The 22,655-nt window shown below is 47.0% G+C and overlaps 2 protein-coding genes across 2 annotated transcripts in view; one reads left to right on the top strand and one right to left on the bottom strand.

Moving 5' to 3' along the window:
• Positions 1–22,655, top strand: part of SND1 (staphylococcal nuclease and tudor domain containing 1) — a 441,984-nt gene that overhangs the window by 355,543 nt on the left and 63,786 nt on the right. The window lies entirely within an intron of this gene.
• On the bottom strand, positions 18,702–22,655 carry LRRC4 (leucine rich repeat containing 4). The gene is made up of 2 exons (XM_011995922.1): positions 22,541–22,655; positions 18,702–22,368 (listed from the first exon to the last, which is right to left on the bottom strand). The coding sequence occupies exon 2, from the start codon at positions 22,266–22,268 to the stop codon at positions 20,307–20,309; it is 1,962 nt and encodes a 653-aa protein (XP_011851312.1). The 5' UTR covers positions 22,269–22,368; positions 22,541–22,655; the 3' UTR covers positions 18,702–20,306.

Below are 22,655 nucleotides of genomic sequence, written 5' to 3'. Positions count from 1 at the left end.
AAGGAGTGCTAAACTCTTATAAGATTTTTTCTTTTTTTTTTTTTTTTTTTTTTTTTTTTTTTGGAGGGGGGTTGCATTGTTTTGATTTTTGAATTGAGAGAGTTGTGGGGAGGTCATATTGCCCATCCGGGATTGCCCTCAAACTCCCTAGGTGGGACTCCAGCTCAAGCACTCTGTTCTGGTCAACTTGAGGCAGGGCACAGGTTGGGCCCATGAGTGCCATCCCTTTCCTCCGGTATTCCATGCCCCTGGACCCACTCCCTCTACTCTCCCACGAGGCTGATGCAGGAGCCATGCCATGCTGTCAGGGTCTGGGGGTCTCTCCCACCCTGTAGCAGAGGCTGGTTACCTTCTTGTTAGCAGTGATGTCTGTTTGTCTTTTAAGGGGTTGTCCAAGTGGGAGAGGAACAAGTTACATTTTCCAGCAATTTAATTTTATATACTCTGGTTTTTTTCCCCTTTTCCAAAGCACAGCTAAATGGAGCTAAACATACACATGAGGGCTATATTTAGTTCTGACGGTGTGGTAGAGTAGAGAAGGCACAAACATAGAAGTTTATCTGCTACCTAGTAAACATGGGGAGGTGTCAGGACTGGAGAATTCAATAGTAATAATAAGCATTTTTATGGTGCAATGACAGCTTTGATACAGGGCATAATTTTCTCGGGATTGCTATTAATTGTGCTTCTGCCTATGAGCGGCCCCCTGGTGAGGGGCTTGGAACACCACACAAGTTAAGCTGTATTAAACATCAATTAAAACAGCATAAAATAGAAACTGAATAAAATACGCAAAGGTCAGAGTGGCTGTGAACATGCAGACAAGGCACTGGGGAAAGAAGGGTTAGGGCCTGGTGAGCCTGGTGCACTGGCAGATTCATGCTCCCAGCTGCTGTTAGCTCCTTTGGAGCCCAGGTTTAGTAGGTTTGTTGGAGAGTGAATTACAGGACCCTCTAGCTTCTCCAAGTTCAATTATCCTCAAAAAGGTTTCAGAAACTACTCGTTGCAGGCAGCAAGAGATGAAAAAAGACAACCAGATTCTACCAGCGCTGTCCAACAGAACTTTCTATGTTGGTGGAAATGTTCTTTGTCTCTGCTGTCCAGTACAGTAGCCACATAATGGATACTGAGCACTTGAAATATGGTTTATACAACTGATGAATACTCTTTATAAAATTTAAATAATTTTAATGTAAATAGCCACATGGGGCTAGTGGCCACCTCATTAGACAGCACAGGACTCTAGACAAGTCCCCTGCACATTGGGCATTTTGGCGATGTTAGGTTTGCATTGTGTTCTTCCGAAAAAGCGCACCTTCCCCCATGCCAGTGAGTCTGTTTTCTGTATAACTTTTTTTTTTTTTTTTTTTTTTTTTTTTTTTGGACCCTTACCTCATGCTCTTGACACAAACTTCCATATTGTTTCATAAGGGTCACACATGATGCCAAGAAATGAGAAAGGAGTCAATGCCAGATCAAGTCAGACAACCTTGTCCTTATCCTTGCCTCCTTTTCTCCTGAGAGCCCCCTAGTCAATCTAATACCAAGTGTTTTCCACTCCCAAAGAGAAAAGAAAGGAATGGCTTTGGATCTCTGGCTGAAGATCACGGACTGCAGAGTTGTCACTGAACATCTGATTAAGTTGCTGAGTCTGACCCTTGAGTTTCCCAGAATTTGCCGGGATTCAGAATTCCCAGATCATCCAGGCAGCACGCTCCTGACAGTCTTTGGTCCTTTTGGCACCTGAACTGAAAATCCCTTTTCCCATAGCTCTTTCAACACTTGTTGAACGCTTATAATGAATCCATTCATTAGGATGACACAGTATAGTGGAACAAAGCACTACACCTGTAATCAGAAATCCCATGTTTAAGTCCTGGCTCTTCCATATACTAGCTATGTGACCTTGACAAAATCATTTCACCTCCCTGAGGCTTCATCTTCCCCAATAAAAATGAGTGTGTTGGACTAAATTACCTGTGGGTACTAAGGGGATGAAGAAAAAAGAGCCAGAGAAAGAGGCCCTTATTGCGAAGCCTGTGCTTCCACATAGCCTCCCCCTTCTGATGTCAGCCTGCATTTAAAGCAGCCCTTTCCTGAGGCCACTGAGAAGCTTCCAGCAAGTCTATAGTTACCACTCACCCCACCCACAGGTTGTTGTCCAGCACCACAGACACCATGAGCCAGACTGCATGGCATTACTGCCTCTGGTGGTTATTGTACTCATGTGAACCTCAGGGAAGTCAAGACCAGTACCCTATTACTTTGGGTTATCCTCAGAGTTGCCGTAAGAAGGCAAGAGGTTCCTTGGCTTGGGCAGTGGGTCCATAAAGCAAGAGGGGTTTGATAGTTACCTGAAGTATGCAGATCTCCATGCTGGCTCGAGGGCTGTTTGCCAGCCTTCCTTTACCTAGCAGTCACTAGTCACTGCTCCAAAGATTGTGCCTAGCGGCCCAGAGCCCCTGTGGAGCCGTCAACACTGCACAGCTCACAAAGGGCCCTGTAGCATCTCTAATTGAGGAGCTGGTGAGCGGACGCCCTCAGCAGAGGTATTTTTAGCTGCAATGATACAGCCTTATCTTTTTGCAGGACGTTTTGTTTAGTTTTTTTTTGTTGTTTGTTTGTTTGTTTGTTTTTTTAAATGAAATAAATAAGTAAAATTGAAGACTGGTACTTATATCCCAGTGCCAACACCCAAGAAGTTTTGGCACACACCATCCGCCCCCACCCCCGAAACACACACACCACAGGCCTATATAATTAATCCTCTCTAAGACCAGGTGCTGAGGCTCAGAGTTTGCCAGAATATTAGGCCAGAGAGACAGTGTGTACAGAAGCAAGAATAGCTAGAAATAGAGTGGAGAAATGATGCAGACTGGCCCAGTGCAGAGGTGCTTGAGGGCCCTGTGCGCTGCCCAGGCAGCTGGTAACCACCCTGGTTCCTGGCGTTCAGACCTTTGATGGATTTGGTGGCTGAAGTGAGTGGGCTTCAACTCCCGGGGAGAGAGTACCCTTGTAGTATACGAAGGATTCAGTTCTATGCCTTGATGACATTTAAATGCTTTTGTTTTCCTTCTCTTCATCCTGTCTGTGGCATGTCATGTTTTCCTTAGATCTGTTATTGTGTGGCATGTGATCAGGGGCTAAAGGACATTCGCAGAGCTTGCTTCAGATCCCGAAGCAGGATCAGGGTAGTGGTTCTCAACCCAGCTGTACATTGGAATCATGGAATGCGGAGGCTTAGGAAAGCTACTAATACCTGGGCCTCCCTCCAAAGATTCTGGCTTCATCAAGCACCAGCTTTTTAACTTCCCCAGATTTATTAGTTGATACCAAGGAATAACTTTGATAATTTTGGTAGGCATAATAATGGCATTGTGGTTATGTAAGAAAATGAACATATTTTTTAGAGATGCATACTGAATGAAGTGTTTAAGGTTGAAAATGGCATCATGTCTGGGATATACTTTAAAATGCTTCCACAAAGAAAAAGGGGATAGAGATGAAGCAAATATGACAACTTTGGTAATTGTTGGATCTGGATGGTGGTTATATGGAAGTTCATTACTATCCTATTTTCAGTATTTTGAATTTTTCGTATCAGAAAAGGGTTTTAAATATATGCATATATTTTATATAAATATATATTAATGTTGAAGCTCCCCAGGCAATTTTAATGTAGAACTAAGATTGAGAACCACTAATTTAGGGGATTAAATTTGGATCACCATACCCTGAAAGATGTGATTTGTCTTTGGACTTTGTCTAACCTAAGCCTGATCTTTCTGGATAAGTTTTCATGAGTAATCTGAACTCTTGGTAGGTGAGGGACTGGATGGCACAAAGATCAAATTAGACCTATATCTGGAATCTGACTTCAGGAGTGAACAACTAGACAGTATTGTCTCTTTCACTGGATGACCTCACTGTAACCGCCCTGCACGCTATTTTACGTTGGAGTTTACCTGACTCGTCACTTGCCAGCACTGCATGTCCCATCCTATGGACCTCTCTGGCTACACCAGGGCAATGGAAGACAGCTGCAGCTGCATTGTGACACATGCCACAAGAGAGTCCCGATCCCTTAGGTGTGCTCAGCAGTTTCCCAAGTGGTATTTGCCTAAAGCTTGGGCAAGAGGACTGAAACTTGTACTTCCCCCCATTCCCAGGAGTCCACATGCCCTCAGCTCTGCATCCGTATGTGTGTGAGTCCTCTTTTGTGTCCTCAGTGCCTATTCCAACTCCCAAGCACTATTTTGCTCTGGCTGCTCAGCAAGTGGGATGAACAGCAGCTTGTTGCAGCCAACCTAAATGGAGCTCTGGAGCTCAGGCTGGAAGCTTCCGTGCTACATTTACATACCACATCCTTGCTTAGGACCCTAGCTGAGCACCTCTTCATTTAGGGGCAGGCTGCTAGTTCTTCTTTCTTGGGGGGGTTTTGTGATTTACACCTAAACATTAAGCTATGAATAGTTTATGTTTTCTTAAGCAATACTGAAGCAGAGGGAGAGCTATGGACTGCCCACGTCACTCAGCCAGCCAAAGATTCACATGGTACCCTCCTTCCCATTCCCCCCAGACCCCTGAGACAGCCCTTTCAGCCAGTACCTGCCAGTGCACAGGTCACCCCCTGCACCTCTGTAGGAGGGCCTGGCTCATCTTTGTTTTCCTCACACAGTCAGAGTCAGCATTGGTCCCACACTGTCCAGTGCTACATCCAGACTCCAAATGAGGGGGCTGGTTCCTCAGCCCAGTCCTAAGAACAAGCCTGCTGTGTGGTCTCATCTGTGTTTCTTCATGGGACTCTGGACAGGAGGCGGCAGGGGCTTTTCCTGACTCTGGCTCAATCTCCAGAGTGCTTCCCCTTTATATACCTCCACTGTCCCACTCTTAGACCATATTGTCATTGTTTCCACCCAAGTGCTGAGTGCCTCGAGGGCAAGGACCACGTCTTTCATCTCCATTGTTCCCCAGCACCTGGCAGGGTGCAGATCACTATATTGGTTCTAAATAAGCAAACGAATGAATATGTGAATCACCGAAGGGCTATGGCAGGGAATGCCTTTACACTAAGGGTCAGAATCCTCACATTTAAAAATTAGTTTCTCAGTCATTTGGGATTGTGAACCTAAACTGTGAAATGATCTAGAGCAGCAGTCCCCAACCTTTTTGGCACTAGGGATCAGTTTCGTGGAAGACAATTTTTCCATGGACTGGTCTGGTGAGGCAGTGGTTTGGGGATGAAACTGTTGCACCTCAGATCATCAGGCATTACATTTGCGTAAGGAGCACACAACCTAAATCCCTCACATGTGCAGTTCACTATAGGGTTCGAGCTTCTATGAGAATGTAATGCCACTGCTGCTGATCTCACATGAGGCGGAGCTCTGGCGGTAATGCTCCCTGCCCACCACTCACCTCCTTAGGCAGGGCTCTAGATCAGGGGAGACCCCTGCCTAAGTTAGATTGTAGAGCAGCCTGTGGCTGATGAGGGACAGCCTGTAGCTGGTAATGGCTAGAGAGAAATAACCTATTTGATATTCTTCCTACTTGCCTTTGGAATAAAGGATAATCTCTCTGTGCATTGGTTTCTCCCACGTGATATTCATAGGTCTCTGAGCAGTCTATCCTCTCTCCTACCTTGCCTGGGGCTCTGAGGAGAGTGACCTGCTTGTAGGAGGGTTTCCCTATGTTTTTCCAGGGCAGTCAGTCAGTTAACACCTGGCCAGTTCTTTTGGAAGTTACTCCTCCTGAACCTGAATGAAACTTCAGGAACAGTCACTCAGCTTAAGCAAAGCTATGTACAACAAGCACTTCTAGAGTCAGTGGTAGTACTGTCCTATCAGAAACCTGTCTGATCAGTAAGTCTTCTTGCCTCCCATTTGAGTCTAGAGGCTCTCATCCTGGGTATACCTTTGAATCTCCTGGATGTTTTTTAAGCATTGAAGGAAGTCCTGTCACCACCCCTAGAGATTGCAATGTATTTGATATAGCATCTAGATTTGATCTACACTGGTATTTATTACAGCAACAGTGCTGATAATATGAGCCTAGCGCTGAGAGGCATTGTCTCCAAGAGTCCTCACTAGAAGGAGGTGGAGTGGCACTTGTCCACCTGAACAGTCTACTGCTGGCTTCCCTTTCCCGAAGGCGGGTGGGAGAGCAGAGCACCTGTGTCGTCCTCCTTAGCTAGTTCTGAGACGGGACTCCCATATTGAGCAGTTGGTGGTGCAGCTTCCCACCCACCCACACGCCCACATACACATGCACACAAAGCCCACTGCTTCTTAACTTTGGGCAGATCTGTGGAGGGGAGATAGATATATCTGTGGATCAAGATTCAGTTTTGCTTTGGCGGGCAGTTGTGGGGAGAACAGTCCACAGCTGTGTCTGCAATTTGTTACCAGAGATGAAGATTTTTTTAAATTCTAGCTCAAGGAATGCTTCCCTGTATCCATCCCATCAGCTCCCAAGCATCACATCCTACCAATTGGTAGCAGAAGAGCCTGCCTTAGCAGTGAGAGGCAAGGCCAGACACCAGTTGAAATCCCAGACAGCTTCCTACCCTCCCTCTATATCTTGTCAGATAGTTCAAGCTTTAAGTCCTTATTTGTGCTCTGCCTACTTGGCTGGCTGTTCTTGCACTTGAGCGGCTTGTTTGCCTGGACAGGTCCAAGCTGTCTGAGCCATCAGCAGCTGCACCTCCTCCCTCGCGCCTTCTGTCTGAGCCAACCTTGATTCACAGTAGTGCAGATGGCCCCAGCCATACCCAGGGATGTCTGCCACTCCCATCCTCTCTCCTGCCCTGCTTTCCCAAGATGAAGGCGCTGGGTCAGACCTTGCCTGCAGGTCAACCTGGGGCTAAAATGAAGACCGCTTTTGGTTCATGTTCTGGCATATTAATCAGGGTGACATGATAAAAAGAATTTATCTGAAACTCAAAGAACAGGGCAAGGTTTAAGTTCATATTTTGCAGAAAACACTTTCCAGCCTTCATCAGAGCTAATCTGTTTTTGCAGATGGCCTTAATCCCACCCACTTTGCTCCCTAAGTATTTCTGGGAGCTGAGAGTCAAAAAAGCAGGTGTCAGAAATCACCTTTCTTCCTTTTCCTACCCTTACCCTATTTTAATATAGATTTTGGCAACTTCTCAAAGTACCAATGCTTAGTTTTTCAGTCTGGTTCAAGGTGCTTAAAGGTAGTGCCCTGTAATACACCATTATAATCAATTAGTTTCCCTTCTCCTTGTCTCTTTCCAACAGAAATGAAACCATTGGTAACAAGTATGAGAGGGGTCATGGGTGACCTTATTCAAGAGAAAGATATGGCTGCAGTAGCCCCAGGACACCACTCTGCCTTTCACCATTGCTGGCTTATTGGTGAGCAGCAGAAATTTGGAGCTGTACAGGAATCAGATGTCCCACCTAGCAGGCTCTGCCCGAGCCAGACATAGCCATCCACTCTGGCAGCAGCCTATCAAAGGGACAGAATCCTGGGGGAGCTGTCTACCACACTGCCCCTTCCACATTAGGTAGGGCCATGCAATGTAAATAGATCATTTGTATTTACATTTGGGTCATCTGCAAACCAAAGGGATCTCAGCAGCTGTTGGAATGCCATTGATACAGCCATACCAACATTTATATTATTCACTCTGATGCCTAGATTGCTATTACTGACATTATTTTAAGGCTTTTTCTCCCTTAGAGAAAGCTCTTCCAGCCCTAGGCTGCTTAAATAAGGAGGAACAACTTTTTTTTTTTTTGTTTTTTTTTTTTTAAAGAGACAGAGTCTTGCTACATTGCCCAGGCTGGTCTCAACTCTTGGACTCAAGAGTTTCTTCCTCCTCAGCCTCCCTAGTAGCTAGGACTACAGACGTGCACCACCCTGCCCAACAAACCTTTTTTTTTTCCATTGAGGAATATTGGGATTAAGATATATTATGGACTTTCTATACAACTTGGGGTGTTTTCTTCAGGATAAGTATATTTTTAATCTTTAATAATGATAAAATACTTTATTGGCACCTAAGGAACAATAAAATACTGACTAAGAGGCCTGAAGAGGCATCTGCTTCTACCTCTAGAATTTGAAACCAGTCATTTGGTTAGCTCTCATGCTGGACTGTGCATGGGGCCGTGTGGGTGGCAGAAAATCAAGGGGTCTCGTTCCACTGAAATATCATTGTTACCTCAGCCTATAGCTGGTGTCTGGCCTCTTCTCTCCAATTTGGTAAGGAAGCAAGCTCCTTTACCAAAGGGTACAGCACCTAGGCAGAACACCCAGGAACCTTTTTCTTTCTCTAAAGTCACATGATAGATCACACCAAAGCAGTCAATTTCTTGTTCTTCATAACTGCCCCTATCCTCCTTGTGCAGATTACATGTCTTTTTCTCTTCCTGTTACAATTGTTACTTAACCTCTTAACCATAGGAAACTTGCTTTCTTGGATCCATTATTTTCTTGTGTCTGACCAAATCTTAGTGATCTGCCTGCTTTTGTTTTTGATCCAGAAATTCTAGTCATTTGGAAGTACTGGACCAACGGTCAGCTATAGGCATAGTCCAGGTTCTTGAGTTATAGGTCCCAAGGACCTGAATTGACAATATTTGTCTTAGTCTTTAAAATAACCATCAGATTCACTGCCAGAAACTTTAGCCATCTACAAAATGTGGCAGATACACTACCACCCCTCCACCCCCACCCCTGGTTATGTCAGAGAACATCCCTGAACTGCTCAGCACAGTGTAGAGGGGACAGCAGAGCTCCAAGAGGGATCCTGCCTTCCTCATCCTGCAGTGAGGTGTGATTCGGAAGAGCACACAGCATGCCAGAGGCTTGGAGGTTAGGGTAGGGAGGTTCTTCCCCCTGTTCTCATGTGGCTTACCTGCAAACCTGCCTAGATGGGGACTTGCAGAGGGCTCTCATCACCCCAGAGCTGCTTGGACTGCTCAAATCAACTATTTAGCTGCTTGCTGCCAGGATGTCCAGGACATGAAGGGGGCTGCATAAGTACAACTACTAATCGCCCAGGAAGATGTTTTCCTGTTGTCCCAGTACAGGGCCACCTCTCAGGCTCCATGTGTTGCATTCATTAAAGTTTTAGACATGAGAGATGGCTCTGTTCTCTCTGGGGAACAAGTCAGGAAAAGATTGCCCAGCTGACTCTTCCCTGGTCTTAGTTCTGAATGAAAAGCCTGCCTTGCGGCCTTCAGCATCTGCTACTCCCCGTGCCACACCTGATCCCATCTCAAGTCATTTCACACCAGCAGAGGGAAGCCCTGTTCCAACTCCAGCAGCAGCACCACTCGGGGGCGGAGTGGGGGGCAAACTCTTTACCCTTGTGGTATTTTGCAAACTGCAGCAGTGAGGTCTGAACTTCCAGGAGGGAAATGAAATGACCTTGGGTGACAGGTTCAGGACAGCCAGCATTTGTCTTGGTTGCTGGTTTCCACATGTTAAATGCTTCTAGTTGCTCCTGACCTTCCTTGCCTGCCTTTGTTGGTCAAGTCCTATAGGCACTGTGGCATTTGTGCAGGGAGCAGGGGAGAGGAAGCTTTTCTGCTTTACTCTGGCACCTGACAAGGGCTTTCTATCCAGCACTGGCATTGCCAGTGGGGAACTGCTGAAGTAGCACTCTAGAGAATCACCCGGGAGACCCCTCTGTCTCCTGCCAAGCTAAACAAACCCTGCCCATGCACTCTTCTGAATCACACCTCATCGCAGCTTTGTTCCTTCTTACCCGGTACTGCTCAGGGCACTGCCTTACGGGAAAGTCCTGTGTGTCAGCAAGAGAAGCGCTTGAGGAGAAACAAATTGATATAGGAAGGGGGAGTGCCGCCCAGTCATCTTTTAAGTAGAAAGAAAAGGTCTTCGGAGCTGTCTGGGGTGCAGGTTGGATTACTGTTGACTCTGGCTTGCTGTGGCAAAAGGGCCAGCTCACTGGGTCCAACCCTGGGCATTGCCAACCCCATCCAGCTGCTGCAGCCCAGCACAAAGAAAACACATGCTGTGTGCACAGATGGGTTTGCATGTCAGCATGAGCCCATTTTTAGCCTTTGCCCAGGAAGGGCAGTTCACAACACAGTAATTTAATTAAATTTGCCTCCCTCCATGACCCACATATTTGAAGAGGTTTGGGGGGAAATGAATCTGGCTGAGGAATATGACCCTGTCGCTCTGGCACTGCCCCAGAGCCGAGCCACAGTACCATAAAAGGTTTCACCATCCTGAATACGACCCAGGGCATCTGTCTGCACTGCAGGCTCTCTGGCCGGGCTGCCTGCTGGCACATCTGGCAAAGCAGCCTCTGGAAACAGTCCGTCTCTATCACAGGGAAGCCACCAGGGGCAAAATAAGGGACTCCCTACCCCCTACTCAAGACCTGCTGGCAACAACTTTAGCAGTAACTCACAATATTAGCTTTCATCACAGATTTCAGTGTATTTAGAATGGAGAGGGCACAATAAGAGAACCCCCTACCCTCAGCTAACACTGAAGCCTTAATAACAGTTATGATCCTAACTTCATTGCTGTTAAGGCCACATCCCTGTACTTCTGTCCTGGAAATGACCAGTATTTAGGGACCTGAAATTGAATCCCTTATCCTTACATCCCATGAACTTATTACCACATTTCACATCTCAAATGCCCATTAGTTTTGTCCATTATGCCTGAGCTTAACCCACACTCCAAACTCCAAAGACCTGTCCCTCCCTCCCAGCCAGCTAGTTCCTCCTTGAACTGAGTTCATCAGCTCATCAGGAGGCCACTTCTCCTGTGGTCACCCCCTGGTCCAGAGAATCTGCCCGTGATGGGTAGTCCTTTCTTACTGCTAACCTGTAACCTCTAGGTCCGACTTTTCTGTCCTAAGTCAGCTGTACCAAGCCTGCTAGGGAAGAGCATTCTCTTTGGTTATCTTTCTCTCTCCCCATCAATAGCACATCCTCCTGGCTAGCTAATGTCTCTTGTGTAATGATAGCAGCACCTCTGAGAGAAAGGGAATTTCTCTGGCACAGTTCGTCTCAACACCAGCATAACACAGGCTGTTGCTTAGGAGTGGGAATCATTAGAGTCAGGCCATTATTGGAGGGGACCGGTCTCTAGGGGAGCTAGCAGAAATTACCGCTCCTTAATAGATGGAAACTCATTTGCCTGAAGCCCCCGCCCTCCTCTTTATTTTCTCTGCATTCCTCACCTCCCATTGCTTCCCAGCTTTGAAGTTGAAAAGAGAGGTAACTCCACCCAATGCAAGATGGCAAATTTCTGCTAAATTAACTTGGTTAGAAGAAATCCTTGCCTGAAAGCACTGTTCTTTTAGAATGTTTCTATTGGGACTTCACTTGAAGCCATCATGAAGGACACAAATTCTAATTAAATGTATGTGATAAAATTATAGCCAGGGCCACTCTGTTCCCAAGAGAGGATCTGTTGAGATGGAAGGAAGAGGAGACAATTTCCTAGCTTCCTGGACCCCAGTTTCAGGGTAGGCCCCTGAGTCAACCCGGGCTGCCAGAGCTTTCCCTCTGAGGGTCCCTTTGCTTACACAACACTAGGAAGGCCAGGGAGGAAGAGGAGGACTCCGGGCTTCTCTGCTTCTCCAAGGGTCTGCATGACCTTGAACAGACCTCTAACATGATTTAGCTTTCTGCAAACCCTCCTGGCATGTTGGGATAGATGTTACCTTACTACCCTGCACTCTTGTAGAGAGAAGGGGAAGGCCATGGAAGTAACACATGCCCCTTTTGGTTTATTAGCTGTGGGGCTGCCATCAGAACACACATGCCCTGAAGAGAAAGGAAAGTTGCCTAATTTCTCAGCTCTTCCTGTTTGAGTGAAATTGTGAGTGGGCACCATCTGTCTCAGAGCATTAAGCACAGATACAGTACTGGTGGGAAAGGCCTTCCCCCATCCCAAAAGGGAACTATAAAGGATTGCACCAAAATGCAAACTCCAGGGGGCACTAATCACTTTGCCATTTCTGTAAATGGCGCCCCCTGGAGTTGTAAGTCATGGTGGCCCTGCAGGTGCTCAGCAATTGTGCTAGATCGCGAACCCAGAGACCACAGGTAGGGTCTCTGCATCACCAGCTTTGTGACACCTGGGCAAGGCACATCTTCCTGGGCTTCATTTTCCTCATAAATAAAATGTGAGGGTTCAACTAGATTTTCTGAATTAACTTGGAAGTTCTCATTGCTCTCTCCACATCCCGGAAGTTAGGAACCATGAACCTGTGTTCTGTCTCAGTGTCCATTGCCATCCCCAGGTCAGCCAGCCTTGATAACACACCCAGAATGAGAAGGCACCCTCGGCTGACATGACACCACTAGTCGGAGTGGATGTGGACTTACACATGAAGGGGGAAGGATTAAGGAAAGGGAAAACCTCCAACAGGCACAATGGATGGAACAGCGAGCACACAGAATGGGCCTATGCCTTATTCTTCTTGTGTTCATCCTGCTCTGTGGCTTCAGAGCCTTTTTTCTGACACATTTGCACACAGCACCTCCAGTGCTTGCCGTCTCTCCCCCTCATGAGAGAAACAAAATGAAATGCAAACATGCTTTGAAACAGCACAGTCTTATCCTGTCCCTCTGCATCCCCTCTCCTCGTTTCTAATAGAAAAAAATACTCTTCCCTTTCCCTGGTTCCTTCAGCAGCCTCTTCCTTAGGTTATTTTTTTTTCTCCCTCTTTTCCTACTCCATCCAGACTTCCCCCTGCCCTTCCTTAAAGAGATAAATTGGAAGAATATGCAGTCGTGTCAGAAGGATGCCATTGTCAATTCACACAGGCAGACACTAATAGGATAAAGTATTATCTGACTTCCTTTAAGTCCAGAAATTAAGTCTTCTTGCAATGGTAATAGATTATAACTTATAACCACTGTGGCTGGCAGGCTGCAGAAACAGGCTGTTAGTATCTGAGGCCTCAGCTCCATTTCTGGGCCTATTGTGAGGGATGCACTCAGCATTCCTCCAAACACAGCTGCATGATCCAGGGAACTGGCACTTGGCTCCTGGCTAGAACTGCCTTTGTGGAGAGCTGCCTATAACTCATTCAGTTCACCTGCCGTGGGAGAAGCTGTCTGAATGGTCTTAATGAACCTGGATGAGTGGGCAGGTAAAGGGAGGAAGCCAGGGCCTTGAAGACTGGGAAGAAGTAGCCCGAGGCAAGGAAACCAAACTTTGCACAGGGAACAGTTAGTGTGTGAAAGCTCTTCTCAGTCATCCTTGCTGACTCATTGAGCAGGTAGAGTGACTTATCTAGTGACTAAATCAGCACCAAGTTAGAGACAGGGAAATGAGGGTTGAGACCTTAAAGGAACTGTAAAAGAGACTACAAATTAAGGAGTTGCCTTGAAGAGGAAATATCATGAGAAATGTTAAGAAGAAAGAGCCATCATTCTTCAAAATGGAGGGCCTCATGCATGATTTCCTAGGTCCTGTCATGGCAGATGAGTGTACTCAAATGGGGATTATGGGACAGGAAACGTGATACAATAATTAATTGAAGGGTTTTTTTTTTTATTAGTGGGGCTATAAGAAGGTAGGTGGGGGCTGGGCACGGTGACTGACGGCTGTAATCCCAGCACTTTGGGAGCCCGAGGCAGGCAGATCACCTGAGGTTGGGAGTTTGAGACCAGCCTGGCCAGCATGGTGAAACCCTGTCTCTACTAAAAATACAAAAATTAGCCAGGCGTGGTGGTGTGCGCCTGTAATCCCAGCTACTCAGAAAGCTGAGGGAGGAGAATCGCTTGAACCCGGGAGGCGGAGGTTGCAGTCAGCCGAGATCACACCATTGCACTCCAGTCTAGGCAACAGAGCGAGACTCTGTGTCAAAAAAAAAAAAAAAAAAAAGGTAGGAGGGCATGAAAGAAACAAGTAGATCAAATACTGTTTCTTTGGCATCCTATAATTGATTTAAACTGTAGTAATTGCTCTACTAACGTTCCTGATTGTACAGAATGAATGAACCTGAAAGGCTAAGTACTATCTTAGTCCGTCTAGCTCCCACACCTAGCTTGAGAATAGCTTCTCGTATCAGTGCTTCCCTGCTATAGTTTCAAAACTCTTCTTGATGGGATAAGTGAGCGAAGATCACGCCATCGTCTCAAATGCTAACTTCCTTTGACAAGACAGTTTCTCCCAGGGATATCCCCCACAGGCCTAGGCCAAATCTCTGACTCACTGCAAGGGTCCATGTGCACTGAACTCATAGACATCATTATTTTTATTGAAAAACACAATTTATGTAACACTGTCCCTCTGGAATAATACTCTTTTTGTGGACAAATACCGAGTTGCTCCCTCTCTTCTCCCCAGCACACTCCACCCCCCTCCCCATGACTGTGCCTTAATAGAAATGAGGAAGTGGTTCAGAGCAGATCCCTAAGTGAGCCTGTCAGGGTCAGGATTAAATTACATCCCTGAAGGCTGGGTTGCTTCCCCAAGCAGTGGACAGCCTCCAGGATAGGGAACAGGACTATTGTGGGTAGGTGGTTTGGCCCAAGTACTGACAGCAAAGCTGGCATGTACCAGAGGATAAAACCTGTGATCATCCTAAAATCTAATTCTAGCCTCTCATTAGGAAATCAAAATGCATTCTTTCTTCTCCTCTCGGAAAGTTGATCTCCCTGCTTTTCTTCTCCTCTGTTCCATGCCATGAATTTCACACTAACAGTCCTTCCCCATCCAGGGTCCAGCCAGCCTCTTGCTTGCTAAGGCAGAGGAATCTCCCTGGCTTTCCTCCTTGACTGCATTGCAGCCCCTTAGCCTGTGTATCTGCCATAGAACTCCATTCTTCTCTCATTTGCTCCAATTATGGTGCTTTTTACTGCCTTTCTTTTCTCCTAGCTCTGCAATACTGCTCGGAAGCTCCATTGGCCCTCTCGGTGCTACCTTCTTCCTCCTAGTGCCTCCCCCCTCCCCACTCCCAGTCCTGGTAACACTTCATGGTCAGGGAGGATTTCATCACTGACGTGAGTGATAAGGCTTTGATTGCTCTGTGCCAGAGAAACATGGGTAGGGGAGAAGATGTTAGGAAGTTTACCTTCTTGGTAAAGGACCTAGGCTTCCCAAGGTCCCAGCCCTCAGCTTGTGCACCACTATCAGCACCTTCACTTTCTTCTGGCTCACCACAAGGAAAGGTAATCTATTCCTGGACTAACTAAATCAGTGCCTTGGGACAGCTATAGTGCTGGTGTAGGGACCAGAGTACAAGGCAAGGTTTTCCTGGGAAGATAAGTATAACCACGTTTCTCACAGTGACTGGGCTTATAGATACTATTGTCTCTGACTTCTAGATCATCCTTCTTCTTCTCTGGAGTAGCACAATAGGCATGTCTCTGGACATACACAGTGTTCAAGAATAGGAGTGGTGATGGGGCTTCTCTGTTGATCTGTATGTTTGGGCGTACTGTCAACTATTATCTAGCATTTTGCTATATGCTGTGGAGCACTAAGTGAGATCTGTATCACACATATACATATATAATTATATATATGTAAAATTTCAGTTCTCACAATCTGTGAAGTAGTGAGGTAGATAGTAATATTGTCGGTATTTTTTAGGTGAAGAAATTGAGTCTTTTCCCAAAGTCACACAGCTAGTAAGTGATGGAACTAGGATTCAACACAGGAAGACTGGCTACAGAGTCTGTGCTTGCAAGCACTATGCTATATTTTGTGTGTGTGTGTGTGTGTGTGTGTGTGTGTATTACATTGATCTAGTTCCTGAAGCCCTTATCACTGCTCCAAGAAGTAATTTACTTCATTTTAATTTAAAGCAAAGATGAAAACAACATTATCCTGTCCAAACCATTCTTCCTCTTGCATGGGAGAGGGGTGCTTCCTAAAAGGAGTGAGACCAAGAGAGTTGCTTTGAGCCAAAAGCTGCCTTGCAGTTTAGCTGAGGCAGGATTCAGAAATGGCGTGAACAGTGCCTGCATTAGCCGATGGCATGGAGTGCTGAGTGCCAGCAGAGGAGATAAAATCAGACATATGTTTGGATATAAATGTTCCTCTCTCTCTTTTTTCTAATTTTAAGCCCCTGCTGCTTTGTTGCAGTGAAATGATGGAGCTGTTAATTATAGGCCCTGGCCCCCTGAGGTAGAAGCCTGGGGTAAGGCCCACTTAGCCCTCTCCCAGTCTCTAACCATTACTACAGAAGGAAGCCAGAGACCATGGACTCTGACCCTCTTCCCAGACAACAATAGGAATTGTCTTGCCAGGGACTCGCTGCTGGTGGTTTCACCCAGCACCCAGCAAGTTGCTGGCCTCAATACATGTTAAATAGCCATGATAAAGCTAATGTCTCTAGGCCTTAGAAACTAGCCTATCTACCTTTACCTCCATTGATAATAGGATCCAGCTGAAGGGTGTTAAAAAGCCCTGGAGCACGTTATAGAAGTGGCAGCTACAGCATGGCACTTAAAGAGCTAGAGCTGGGGTAGATACGGTGGAGAAAAGGAGTGAAAGAGCCTCCCACTATTCTCATTGTTGAGCCAGGTAAGCAAAAACCGCTCCATTATGGGGGAACCTCTGTGGTCCAGTAGGTGTTTTAAGGCCTCTACACTGCAGAGTTTCCAAGGCTGGAAGGAGGCCAAGCCACCTTTTCTCACTGTAATACACCAAGTCTTATCTAGTTCACTCCTTCCCCTTTAGCTGTCACCCTCTGTGGGATCCTGCAGTTTCTGTCTGCCATTGGGCCTAAGAATCAGGAAACTGTTATGTACAGTCCTGATAATCTAACCCCTTAGCACCTGTGGAGCCCTTGTAGTCAGGCCTTAGAGGGCAGGAGAGCCAGTTCTAAAGAGATTGAACAGCTCTAAGAGGGATAAGAGAACACAGACATATCTTAGGAAGGGCCCGTTTTAACTGTGTTTTGCTAGTTAAGTATGTTCTTGATAGCCAATAGCAGAGAGAAAGCACATTGACTTAGGGGTCAAGAGACCTGGGCTTTTAGTCCCACCTCCTCCACTAGCAGTGTGACCTTGGATATGTCTTTTAATTTCTCTGGGGCTCAGTTTCTTTGACTGTAAAATGTGAAAGGATTAGACTAAATGATTTTTCATGGCTTTCAGTTCTATAATGAAAATTCTCTAACTGCGTATCATCAGCAAGAGTCTTTACATCCAACATGTTGCTATAACTACCCCCCGACGAGCTACCAACCCGTGTTCCATTCCTAAGTAACAAACCTTGGCCAGGCCAAGGATGAGTCACAGCATTCACGGCTGCATTTTTGGTACGCACGGGATGCCTCTCTGAAAAGCTGTCCCAAGTGCCTGCTACAGAGGAGGATATACCATGATAGCAAAGGAAGGTTACTGCTGTAAAAGTTGAAACTGCACGGATCAAAGGGCAGGCCTGCTGGGGTAAGGAACTCTCCTGGCAGCTCTGAGGATACTTAAATCTAGGATCCATATTCTTAGTCTCCCCCAATTCCTTTGAGGATCCTTTGAAAAGTCCTTCTCCCACAGATTGGAGCTGAATATAGTCTTCCTTGGGACAAATGCATTTGTCCATAGGACTCTTTCCCAAGATTGTTTGAGGCCCATTTCTGTACCTCACCCCTCAGACTGTTAGCCACAGACCCTTAGTCATTGCAGAGTTACTGCATAATTCCCTGTCTGCTCAAATAGCTGTCAAAAAAAAAAAAAAAAAGAAGGGTGTTAGGAAATTGGCTCCTCATCCTCTATTTCTGAAACAGCAACTTCCTCCGCAATTTCCTCTGAATGCATACCCAGGAAGCTGTTTTAAACAGCCTGAGTTGTGTCTTGTGGCACTAGGAAAGGGAGTAATTTCTTGCTTTTTCACCTGGTCCTAGCCAAGTCCCACCCTTTGCTCTCCTGCAGTTTTCTTTTTTATTGGGGGTATGGTGGTAAAGGAGAGGCAGGAGGAATGGATCTTTAGTGCCTAGAACTGTGAGTGGCAGTTTATAAGTGTGTGCCCATACATATGTGCTGGCACACTGATACCCAGAAATGATGTATATACCCAGGAGGATTAAGAATTGGCCCTTAGCCAACTGCTGCAAAGTGGAGCCTGCCTCTCTTTCCTTCCTCAGTTCCAAAGAGTTCACACCCACTCAGTCCCAATTCTCTGCATTAGTATAAATACTAGCACTAAAGAAGTGCAGGGTCCTGATTCATGCAGCCTCTCTGGACATTATTACTCGGTAAGCATCAGGAGACAGACACGTACCACGAAGACATGTTTGGATTATTTAGCACCCAGAGAACAGACGCAACACTGCCTGTCGGAAATTTAAGCCAAACTACATTATTACAGACCTCTGAAATCCAGGTCCCCCAGGGTCCTCGGGTAGAGCTGGTGCTGCCTGACCAGCAGCTTCTGCTGAGGTGGCATTTAACTTTTGGCCAGGTCCCAGGAGCTGAGGCTGACCCATTTCCCCTGCTTTTCCAGGGCACAGGGAATTTGGTTATACCCCCAACAAAGCCAGGGACTAACACAGTTAGCTTGTGGAAGGTGCACTAGAATCGGGGTGCTTTTATTTAAGCTAAGGAAAGGTTATTAACAGCTTTAACATTTTCCCATACTTGAAAATAATTTAACATTTGTCTTTCCCCCATCATACCTCTACCCTCCCCTCCCCGCTTTTTTATTAAATAGAAATGATTGGCTCATAAGAATCTATAGGTTCAGGGTCTTATTCAATTTAACCCTTTGGGGACATTGAATTAAAAATTCAACAATATTTATTAAAATACAAAAATACACTTTTCTCACATTACAATCAGTGTTCTTTTGTTGGCAATTCCCCACCCCACCCCCACCCATACCACCCCCTTTCAAATCTGAACCCCTTATTTCCTTTTAAAGCTAAAGTAATAACTGAAAGAAGTTACATCATTAAATGGACCAGAATAACAGAGATCTCTGCCTTCCCCACCCACGCCCACCCTTTCTCTTTCACCTTCTCCTGAGGTGGCCTGGGAGAGGGAAGCTTCCCCTCAGTGTGCTCCATTCAACAGGACCCCATGTGGAACTCCATGTGTGCATGCGTGTCACTTGTATCTGTGGCTCTCAGGCTTTTTTGTGAACCATCCTGGTTGGGAAAGGCTTCATTACTTTACATGAGCCTGTACCCTTTTCGTCTCTCCTTTTTCTTTGCTACTCATGTTCTGCCCCCACCCCATCACCACAACCGGTTGACATCCACTGTAATAGTCCCTAATGAATCAGCATTTAGAAAAGTCACCAAATCACAAGCATGAGAAAAGCTTCCACTCCCAAGCTCCCCACTTCAGGCTTCTCCTCCCTCTCCACCTTAAAACAAACAAAATCTTTTTTAAAAATCATAAAATGCCATCATTGTCTACAATCATTTGTCAGATTCCAGGAACAACAGGTGGACATGGCACAATGCTAATTTATGGCCTCCTGTGAATACATTCTCTCTGCTTTACCCTCCCTTCCCACCCCCCTGCTGCCGCACCCCTTCAGGGGCCTCCTCCTCCTGGGAAACCCTGAATAGACACATGCCTTGCAGAGTGGGTTAAGCCCAACTGCAGGAATCTGGTGCAATATGAAAGCATTAGGCTGACAGCTACGCCAGCTCCCATCCTTCTCTGCTCCTTCCTAAGCATTCTGTCAGGCAAGGCACACGTGTGTCCCAGTGCACAGACCCCCAAGACTTGTGCACATGGACAAAGACTCAGCCCCTTTAAGGGTTCATTTGAATTTTGGTGGTTTTCCTGCTTAAAATACATGTACAGATCTATCTTCCCCTTAGCCTCTGAAGAAAAATATTATTGCCACTAACATTTTGGCACAGTACAAATTCATGGTGCTTTTTTTTGTATTTTTTAAATAAGATAATTCTGCAAAGACAGCTCTCGGCTTAAGAAAGATGTCTGTAGAAATTGGTATTCCTGTGTCCTATGAAGCATCTTCTAAAAAATGACAAGTTCAGTCTATCCCTCTTGCCCCCTCAGCAGCCCACATCCTACCTCTTTAGGGATGTTTGTTGTTTTAGTTTATTTTATCTCAGCAATTTCAACCTTATACCAGAAATCCCTTCTGGCAGCATAGCAAGTTAACTTGTGGCTTGTACCCCACAACATTCCCAAGATTCCCCCCCACCCCCTTTAAATAGAACTTACAAGTTAGAAAATATTTTTGTTTTGACTTTTTGTTTTTAAATTTTAATATAATCTGTTTTAACCAGCCCATAGATTTAATATATAAGCATATACAAGAAAAAGTCTCTCCCCACTCTGTACAAAAGTTGCTGTCTTTGTGTGCATTCTATTGCATTTTATAAGTTTTTTGGGGGAGGGGAGTCATATTTGAGTTTCCTGTACCTTGTCCTTGGTATGGGTCTGAATTATATAAGGTTCAGAGATAGTGGTGACTGTGGGGTGCAGAGAGTTCCCCAGGCTGTTTTCTGTCCAGTGGGCCCCATGTGCTGGTTTGTAGGTGTTGTAGTTAATATGGTCATGAATTGTGGGCAGCACTACTGCCCCCTCACCTGATACACCGGACGGAGCTGCTGTTGCTGCTGCGGATGTTGCTGCTGGGATGTCTTCGTCCACCTGGATAATCTCAACAGTCCGGGCGGCTGTGACTGTACTCCGCTGCTGGTGCCGCTTACGAAGTTTATAGAAGACAATCAACATGGCGGCAGCTAGCAGAGTCACTGCCACAAAGCAGCCAATTATGATCTTGGTGGTCTTCATGACTTCATCCAGACTGGTCTGCATCTTGTCAGTGGTGTCTGTCGCGGGTACTGCCACCTGCTTGGGCACACGGGTGGTCTGAATGAGCACCGTGGTAGAGGTGGTATATGCCGGCTGGTAACCAGTGGACGTGGTAGGAACAGGCTTGTACTTTCGCGTTGTGTCCTCAGGCGAGATCTCCGTGGTCTCCACTGTTACTGTGGTGAAGAAGCTGTAGTTGGAGGTGTTGAGCTCGGCCGTGCTCACATTTAGGTAGGCCGAGGCGTTGGAGTTGCCTGCCACATTGGTCACCATGCATGTGTATACCCCAGTGTCTGAAAGCAGCACGTGGGAAAAGTTCAAGGTGCCGTCGTTGAGGACAGAGATCCGTGGGTGGCGGGAGGCGTGGCTGAGCACTGTCCCATTGGGCAGCAGCCACTTCACGGAGGACATAGGGGGAGTCCGACACTTAAGTTCTGCCATCCGACCCTCAGAAATATTGAGGTCTCGAGGCGCATCCATGATGAAGGGGGCAGAGCACTGGAAAGAGGCCTGGTCCACCTCCACGAGGTAGCGGCCTCGCATGTGCATGGGAGCATGACAGCGGCCACAGCAGGTGGAATTGGTGGGTATATACTCTCGAAGCCACCAGGCTAGCCACAGAATGTCACAATCACAGTTCCAAGGATTGTGGTGTAGGTGCAACTCCACCAGGTACCTCAGCGGGGTAAAGAGGTCATGGGGCAAAGAAGAGAGGTTATTGTGGGCCAAGTTGAGTTCCACAAGTGAAGCCAGCCCGTCAAAAGCATTCCGCTCAATCAGGCTGACCTGTGAGTTCATGACCCAGAGCTTCTTGAGGGAGCTCAGGCCATGGAAGGAGCCAGGCCTGATCTCAGGGAAGTGGTTCCCTGACATCTCCAGCTCCTCCAGCCCCACCAGGGGGGTGAGATTGGGCATGTCTTTAATGTTGCACATGCCCAAGTTCAGGTATTTGAGGTTGAACAGCCCCTCAAAAGCTCCCTCAGAGATATACTCCAGCTTCTTGAGCTCCCCCAAGTCCAGGCGCATGAGGGAGGGCACCCGGTTGAAGGCGTAAGAGGGGATGCTTTCGATGGGGTTGTTGCGAAGCCAGAGCTCCCGCAGCTTGGACAGGTATTCAAAGGCCCCGCTAGGGATGACTGTCAGCCAGTTGTCGAACAGCTCCAGGGTGTTGAGGCTGGCCAGGCCATTGAAGGCCCCCACCTCAATCTGCCGGATGGAGTTCCTGCCCAACTGCAGGACCTCCAGGTGGTGGAGGTGGCGGAAGGTGTCGGCCTGGATCATCTGGATGTTGTTCTCCATGAGGTTGAGGTACCGGGTGTTGGAGGGAATACCCTGCGGGACCTCGGAGAGGCCCCGGCGGGTGCACACCACCTTGCTGAACTGGTTACTGCACGAGCAGACAGAGGGGCAGTTCTGGGGCCCGGCTGAGGCGGCAGCAGCGATGGCTGCACACAGAATCCACACTTGCGCCGTGAGGTAGACGACCGGGAGCAGGATGGCATTCCAGGTGTGGTGGTGCACAGTTACCTGCCACAAGAGCTTCATGGTGTGGCACGTTCATAATTCACCATCGCCTGGGATTTTGGCTCGGAAAGGAGAACCAGCCCTACCCCGGCTTAAGTGAGCTAGGAGCTCCTCTTTCCATCTGGAGAAGGAGGTGGGGAGGGGGCGATTAGAGAGACGGAGCGGATCGGCCGAAAAAAATCCTGCTAAACTCGAGCGGCCCCTCGTCTCCCAACCCACCCTCAAGGCAAGCCCTCCGAAAGCTACGACTCTCCCACACTGCAACCGTCCCCACCCAGTTCGCTGTCACCTACCTCGGAAGGAAGGCAGGAAAACACTGGCGTGGTGTCCTTAAGCTTTCTCCACGGGAGCTGGGCACCTCGTTCCCATTCCGACTTCTTAGTTTTAATTAACAAAAGGGGGAAGTGG

The sequence above is a fragment of the Mandrillus leucophaeus genome, unplaced genomic scaffold (genome assembly GCF_000951045.1).
Source record: "Mandrillus leucophaeus isolate KB7577 unplaced genomic scaffold, Mleu.le_1.0 Scaffold5, whole genome shotgun sequence".
NCBI classification, from domain to species: Eukaryota; Metazoa; Chordata; class Mammalia; order Primates; family Cercopithecidae; genus Mandrillus; species Mandrillus leucophaeus.
Note: the sequence above shows the minus strand (reverse complement) of the source record. Positions and strands in the feature narration are given on the sequence as shown.